General features: G+C 38.4%; 1 protein-coding gene across 1 annotated transcript; it reads left to right on the plus strand.

The window, feature by feature from the left end:
• Positions 1-1,800: 1,800 nt before the first annotated feature.
• Positions 1,801-4,338, plus strand: LOC126176676 (uncharacterized). The gene is made up of 2 exons (XM_049923836.1): positions 1,801-3,234; positions 3,333-4,338. Exons 1-2 carry the CDS (start codon positions 2,040-2,042, stop codon positions 3,527-3,529), a joined length of 1,392 nt encoding a protein of 463 aa, XP_049779793.1. The 5' UTR covers positions 1,801-2,039; the 3' UTR covers positions 3,530-4,338.
• Positions 4,339-8,503: the final 4,165 nt, after the last annotated feature.

Below are 8,503 nucleotides of genomic sequence, written 5' to 3' on the forward strand. Positions count from 1 at the left end.
ACCCTCTATATACTCCTTCCACCTTTCTGCTTTCCCTTCTTTGCTTAGAACTGGGTTTCCATCTGAGCTCTTGATGTTCATACAAGTGGTTCTCTTATCTCCAAAGGTCTCTTTAATTTTCCTGTAGGCAGTATCTATCTTACCCCTAGTGAGATAAGCCTCTACATCCTTACATTTGTCCTCTAGCCATCCCTGCTTAGCCATTTTGCACTTCCTGTCGATCTCATTTTTGAGACGTTTGTATTCCTTTTTGCCTGCTTCATTAACTGCATTTTTATATTTTCTCCTTTCATCAATTAAATTCAATATTTCTTCTGTTACCCAAGGATTTCTACTAGGCCTCGTCTTTTTACCTACTTGATCCTCTGCTGCCTTCACTACTTCATCCCTCAAAGCTACCCATTCTTCTTCTACTGTATTTCTTTCCCCCATTCCTGTCAATTGTTCCCTTATTTTCTCGCTGAAACTCTGTACAACTTCTGGTTTAGTCGGTTTATCCAGGTCCCATCTCCTTAAATTCCCACCTTTTTGCATTTTCTTCAGTTTTAATCTACAGTTCATAACCCATAGATTGTGGTCAGAGTCCACATCTGCCCCTGGAAATGTCTTACAATTTAAAACCTGGTTCCTAAATCTCTGTCTTACCATTATATAATCTATCTGATACCTTTTAGTACCTCCAGGGTTCTTCCATGTATACAACCTTCTATCATGATTCTTAAACCAAGTGTTAGCTATAATTAAGTTGTGCTCTGTGCAAAATTCTACCAGACGGCTTCCTCTTTCATTTCTTAGCCCCAATCCATATTCACCTACTACGTTTCCTTCTCTCCCTTTTCCTACACTCGAATTCCAGTCACCCATGACTATTAAATTTTCGTCTCCCTTCACTATCTGAATAATTTGTTTTATTTCATCATACATTTCTTCAATTTCTTCGTCATCTGCAGAGCTAGTTGGCATATAAACTTGTATTACTGTAGTAGGCGTGGGCTTCGTGTCTATCTTGGCCACAATAATGCGTTCACTATGCTGTTTGTAGTAGCTTACCAGCATTCCTATTTTCCTATTCATTATTAAACCTACTCCTGCATTACCCCTATTTGACTTTGTGTTTATAACCCTGTAGTCAACTGACCAGAAGTCTTGTTCCTCCTGCCACCGAACTTCACTAATTCCCACTATATCTAACTTTAACCTATCCATTTCCCTTTTTAAATTTTCTAACCTACCTTCCCGATTAAGGGATCTGACATTCCACGCACCGATCCGTAGGACGCCAGTTTTCTTTCTTCTGATAACGACATCCTCTTGAGTAGTCCCCGCCCGGAGATCCGAATGGGGGACTATTTTACCTCCGGAATATTTTACCCAAGAGGACGCCATCATCATTTAATCATACAGTAAAGCTGCATGCCCTCGGGAAAAATTACGGCCGTAGTTTCCCCTTGCTTTCAGCCGTTCGCAGTACCAGCACAGCAATGCCGTTTTGGTTATTGTTACAAGGCCAGATCAGTCAATCCTCCAGACTGTTGCCCTTGCAACTACTGAAAAGGCTGCTGCCCCTCTTCAGGAACCACACGTTTGTCTGGCCTCTCAACAGATACCCCTCCGTTGTGGTTGTACCTACGGTACGGCCATCTGTATCGCTGAGGCACGCAAGCCTCCCCACCAACGGCAAGGTCCATGGTTCATGGGGGGGGGGGGGGGGACGATTTATGCAGTTATGCAGTTATTCAGTGATGTTATGAGTCATGTATTTTGTATATTCTGGATCAAAACATATACTTTGTGGTATAGTCTGTCTGTAAACTGAAGAGCGAGCAGCGCCTTTGGTGGGGGAAGTGGCCTTTCCCGGAAGAACGCTGCCACTGGCCTACAGGGCCACCCAAAATCAGTTGCCCTGTTACCCGTCTAGCGGTGTAGTTCAGCGTGCAGTGATATACTGATATACGTCGTTTCTGTTTGTGGAATCTTTGTTGCCAGCGTCAGTCAGTTGACTTTGTGTACTCACTGATATACTTCAGTATCCCGAAGTGATGGATAATCGCCCTGCATTGCAAGAAAATGTGCGGAATACGAAGAAGAGGAGGTATTTGCGGAGTAACGAGCGTTCGATCGTCTCTAACGTTATTACAGCGTGTGTTAAGGAGGCAACACAAAAAGAACTGTTGGTTAACATTAACAGCCCCAATCAAAGGGCTGCAGTTTATGCAAACGTCAGCCTCGCCACTATAGGACGCATAAGGAAGGAACGTGAAAACAAGCCGCATGGTTTACTGGAATCGCCGCGAAGGAAAACTGATAATTTAGGGAGGAAACCCATCGTCATAGACAGTTTCACAAAATCAGTCATTCGACAAACGATGGAGGACTTTTACATAAACCAAAAAATAGTGCCGACATTACGGAAATTGCTTAATGCCGTGAAACAAAAAATACATTTTCCTTGGCAGAAAGATGTTTTACACAAGACATTGCGTGAAATGGGATTTACCTGGAAAAGATCTGTAAGTAAACGAAAGATTCTCGTAGAAAGAACGGATATAATTGACTGGCGATGTAAGTATCTGATCCAAGTGAGGAAATTAAGGGAGCTAGGCAGAAAATTCTTTTATATCGATGAAACTTGGGTGGACAATAACATTACTTACAGAAAATGTTGGCAGGGCCCTGGCGTTGAGGGCATTATGGACAATGTTAGCGGAAGCAATAGGATTATAGTGGTGAATATTGGATCAAAAGATGGGTTCTTACCCAACGCACAGTTGGTTTATAAAGCGGGTTGTGCAACAGGAGACTACCATGGGCAAATGAACTACGAAAATTTTTCTAATTGGATATCGAATAAAGTGATTCCGAATCTGCCACCGAACTGTGTTATTGTTATGGACAACGCTTCATATCACAACAAGGAACACAACAAAGCTCCAACTAGGTCCTCGAATAAAAGCGAAATGATTGAATGGTTATTAAAAAATAAGGTGGAAGCTGAGTTGACAATGAGAAAAACAAAATTATTTGATTTAATTAAACAACATAAGCCGGAAGACAAAGTATTTGAAATTAATAAAATACTTGAAGCCCATGGACACACTGTGCTGCGACTTCCACCATACAACTGTGACTTAAATCCAATTGAAATGGCGTGGGCAAAGCTCAAGAATTTCGTCAGAGGAAGAAATATTCTTGGAGATATTTGCATGACGAAGTTGCTGCAGTTGGTGAAAGAAGGTATGTAGACATTTTCTGAGCTTCCATGTTTTATTCCGAACTAAATTTTGCCGTAACCGAAAGAGAGCGTATACAAAAACTTGTCCCAATTGTTACAGGTTTTGAAACGATAAGTCAAGATGACTGGAGTGCATACTGCCTCCATGTGGAGAAACTTGAAAGAGAATATTGGGTTAAGGATGGGGTTATGGAAGACATAATAGACGCTATAGTTATTAATTTAGAAAGTGATGACGACGAGGACGACGACGACGACGACAGTAATGATAGTGACAATGTTGATGATGACCTCTAAAATACGATGTATGTAAACAGGCAATGAATATTTTTTTGAAAAATATGTTGTGTGTTCTTTCAAGCCTGACTCTGCTCATACACTATGAAATTTCTTTTGGTAGAAATGTAGTACATGGTAGTAAAAGATTTTCCAAGATAAATACAGTCAAATGTTGTCCAAAGCAATAAATACCATTATCACTTGTTGTACAAAACCAGGAATAACTTGAGAGCTTCATGGTAAAATCAATTAACGTTTCGCTAGCAGAACGTGATTCAATCACGTAATACATTTAATGCCTAGAGAACAGCAGCATTTGAATATACTCTGTCACTAAAACTCTATCTCGGTTACTATTCACATGATTCTAAGGAATATTGCTTAAAACATGTGTGCAATAGCTAATCTAAACACTACTGAAATTTCTTTCGAGACACGTATACCGATTCTGGACTTCTATGTAAAAAGCTTGACATACAAGGTGCGTTCACATATTAATTTTTATTTTTTGGTAAGAACTTTACTTGTTAATCTACAACAATGTTATCCTATTCAAAATATTCCCCAGTACATGCTATACACTTATGCCAGTGCTTTTTCCAATTCCCAAAACACTTTAGGAATTATTTCCTCGGGATAGTTCATAGGCCTTTTGACTGCATTTTTAATCTCACCCATTCTTGTAAAACTGCTGTCCTTTAAGGCCTGCTTTGAAATGTTTATACCACTTGTGTGTTCTGGGTTTACTCATAAGAGACTCACCAAAAGCAATATTTAACATTCCTAAAAATTTGATACACTTTATTCCATTCTTATAACAAAATTTAGTACAGATTCTCTAATCTATTTTTATACAAAACAAACAATAGTTGATGCTACCAAAACACATATAACTTTTTTGACAACTGAGAGCCGGCCGCGGTGGTCTAGCGGTTCTGGCGCTGCAGTTCGGAACCGCGGGACTGCTACGGTCGCAGGTTCGAATCCTGCCTCGGGCATGGGTGTGTGTGATGTCCTTAGGTTGGTTAGGTTTAAGTGGTTCTAAGTTCTAGGGGACTTATGACCTAAGATGCTGAGTCCCATAGTGCTCAGAGCCATTTGAACCATTTGACAACTGAGAACTGGGTAAATACCCAATATGCAAAACATTGCACAGATACTTTTCAGACATGTTTACGAAGAGAGTGGCAAAAAAAGCAGTGCAAACCGAACTAATACAAAACACGGAATTATAAATTTCTGCTTACTTTTTAAACACTCTTCGTGTTGCAAGAATTGTTAAGTTCCAATGCAGACCCTTTAAAGAAAACTTCTACATTTTAGTAGAAACACAAAGTAAGAACAAGCCTTAAATTCTACAGATTGATTGCACTATATCTGGTTCGTCTTACGAATAGAGGAACATACATTCACATGAAGAGGCATTCGGTTCTATGTTTGTAGTAGAATACTGACTTCCGTTCTTATGTTAATATTATTTACTCTATAATGTTTTGTTTCGAAGAAGCTATCGTCTTTTGTTTTCCTTATACTCTTAATGCATTTGTCTAAAAATAAACACAGCCGGGACGTATCTGTACGCGGCGTCGCCACAGATATGAAGCGCGCACCGCCGCAGGGCCGGTACTACGTTGTGAAACAGCCTGTAGAAGCGCCCTGTGACGTAGCAGGGTAGGCAGAGTGGGGACTCGCTTGCTCGCTCTTCAGTTTACAGACAGACTATAGGCTGAGTACTGTGTCATTAGAAAATGAATTTGTATAGAACTAGTTTGCCACTATGTGATTGGCCTAAAATTCATACCTGCAACTGTATTTCAAGGATTGCCACACTTGTGGTCATGCACGTTTGAGTCACTTACTGAGCACTGAGCCTATGTGCCTATTTATGTAATGTTGATTTTTATATTCAAGTACGATCATCGAACAGACAAGAGCGGGTTGCAACACAATGTCAATATCGTCATGTTTCAAATGCAACTTGTCTGTGTGTGAAGTCAGAATTGTACAGCTATATGCACTTAGTCACAACAGCAAAATAAATACGACATTCAAAATACATATTTTATAAAGTAACTAATTATGACATAACTTACTCTAAGGTGAAACACAAAAAAGATTTATCCTCGAACTGTTCAATAGTAGCTGAAAGACATGGTTTATTAACTGAAAATGAAGTAAATTCTCTCTCTTGAGCTTCAGTATTGCTTAATGACAAGAGAAAAAAGTCATCATCTTACAATCATTAACATAGCGTGACAGAATCGGCACTGCATCACTGCTGTAACAGAGTCATAAGAGAAAGCCTGGAATAAAATTGTTTAAATAGAAAGACACTAATGTAATGGAGTAACTTATTTTACGCAATTATTTACAACATGAATAAAAATGTGGCTGATCAACTTTCATCACGGCGTAAAAATGCTACACGCTGAAAAGAAAAGGGTGTCAAAATGCATAACATATTTACATACACGTCACGAACCAATGTTTTTAGCACGACTGGGTACTTCTGGAATGTCTAGTTCTCTGTAACAGACCACTGCAACATTCGTATTGTTAGAATGTAACTCGCACGCTACGTACTTTATACTCTGAACTGAAAAATATTTTTAGTTCCTACAAATACATAGAGCTCTGTGTTCTTTCTACTACTTAATTAATAAAGAATAATTCATTATAGTCATGCCACACACAAAAAAATACAATGAGTGTAAACAGTAATGACTATAAAAACAAATTTTTCTTACCGAGACAATTTCATTCCAAAACTTCGCAAAGCTAGAAAATTCATTTCACGCATACCTCACATAATTCAGCAGTAGATAAAAAATCTATGTAAAAGTATCGATGCTCATTACTCGACGGACACAGCCACACATGCACTATTATCTCCAAATAGGTCCATATAGGTGAAAAGTAATCTGTCATCTGCAAGCGCTGGCGTTTTATACAGGTAAACGTTTCGTGTTTCCTAGAGTTTACAGTGTTTATAGGCGGTATGATTGGTATCTGTAATTCGTTTTCTTTCTATAATCGGTAACTCTTAACGCCATAATACATCTCGTTAGAAGCAACAAAACTTTAATAGTAATGTCCTCTCAGAAATCCTTTCATGACAAAATAAATCTCATGTGAAGATATCGCTCTGACTCTATCTTCGAATAATATAAAGTGTGCACAAACAGAACCTCCATGTACCTAAAACAGCTGTGGGCTGCTTCGTTTAAAGAGTGTAGGCCTACTTTCCTTTCGTTGTCTTGTTCCGCAAATAGCTGCAAAAATTGCTTCCTCACTAAGTCACATATAATGTCTCGCTTGTCTTCCTGTGAACAACATATTTAATTAACCTTCAGCATAATATCCTACGATTCATAGTCCACTTTACGTAATATACCATAACTCCACCAAAAATATGCAATACTTGCACCATAATAACCCATATTAACATCATAAGCCTCACATGGCAATCCTAAAGCAAAATTCCTCATCATATTCCATGTCTATATCGCACAATATTCCCTAGATTCATCATGTGTTTGCATACAACTCTGAAATTATCATTCTTCAAAAATACTTCATAAATAGTAGAACATCATCAGTCAGAAATGTTCGTATTTAAACTACTGCCCATCAGAAACACCTTCCTCAATTCAGAAACAATGATACACAGTTTCTCGTTCAAAATAAAGTCAGCAGTTATAACTCTACAATTCATGGCCTATTTCACAAAATATGTACCTACAGAAAAAGTCATCTCATGCACTTTCCTCAAAGATAACACATTATTCTGTCTGGTAAAGGTTATGGAAAAATGTACACCACAAGTTACCACAAGACAGAAAAAACTTCATTATATGTGCAAACTATCTTCCTGAAGAAAAAAATGAATATCTCAGAACAACACAACGAAGTCTACTCTACTATACCAAGATCTCAAAAGAAAAATTCCAAACGCAAGAAATATGACAGTAAGAGATACATTTACAAATACGCAGCTTAGTTGAAGAGTACGAAACAGTGCTGAAAGCTGAAGTACGAAAATGCACTGTAATAGCTGGGGCACGTATGCTCGCCACTGTATGTTTACCGAAGTGCAGTATACCACCTAGCGTACTATTCTTTGTACACTTTGCTATTCGCTACATGATAAAGACATCTTGATTTATGTCTGCTTATCGTTTCAAGTTCCACAGTATTGTATGTGCTTTTCAGATGCGGAAAAGACCTTCATACAGCAAGAAAAACTTGCTACTTAAAGACTTTCCTTTGTGAGATAAACGATGCTATTTGAGCAACACTTTCTGACCTATCTGTAAACTCTTGATGTTCACTCGTGGATTCTGTAGCTTCTTCCTTTTCTCTGGCTTTGTTGATGTTTTTCAATGTTAAATTAATTATTTCATGGTATCTTAAACGTCGTTGTTTCGTGAAGGCTACTGCTTTATACGATCTGGTGGTGGTGTATTCTGTAGTATAAGGAATGGAGGTTACTCTTGTAGAATCATTCTGTAGTTCGTTAATGATATTTTGAAAATCGACTGCATGTGAATCCCTACTTCTGTGTTGACAATAGCAATGCAATCTGCAAAGTTTACCTAATTCTTTCATAACGCATTCTGAAGACTTACAAGATAGCATAAAACGTGATATAAACATTGATCTAATTCTCCTACGTCTCAAAGATTTTAGCCATATGTTAGAACGAAACTGTGGGCCACTATCAGAAATTGCTTTGTCAACATGCCCCACTTCTTTCAGAAAATTCTTTACGAATGCTGTAGAAACAGATTTTGCAGTGGCTTTCTGGAAATGGAAATTCTGTGATCAGCTCAACAGCCACAATAAAAAAATGAATGACCACATTTAGCTCTCGTAAGATGACCGAGAACATCAACAGCAGATAATTCTCTTAGTTTCACAGAAGTCGTTGAAAATAGTGGTGTTCTACGCGTAATTATAGATGGGTTCGCCTTTAAGTACGGTTTGAATTTC

Source organism: Schistocerca cancellata, chromosome 3, assembly GCF_023864275.1.
Source record: "Schistocerca cancellata isolate TAMUIC-IGC-003103 chromosome 3, iqSchCanc2.1, whole genome shotgun sequence".
In the NCBI taxonomy this organism is placed as follows: Eukaryota; Metazoa; Arthropoda; class Insecta; order Orthoptera; family Acrididae; genus Schistocerca; species Schistocerca cancellata.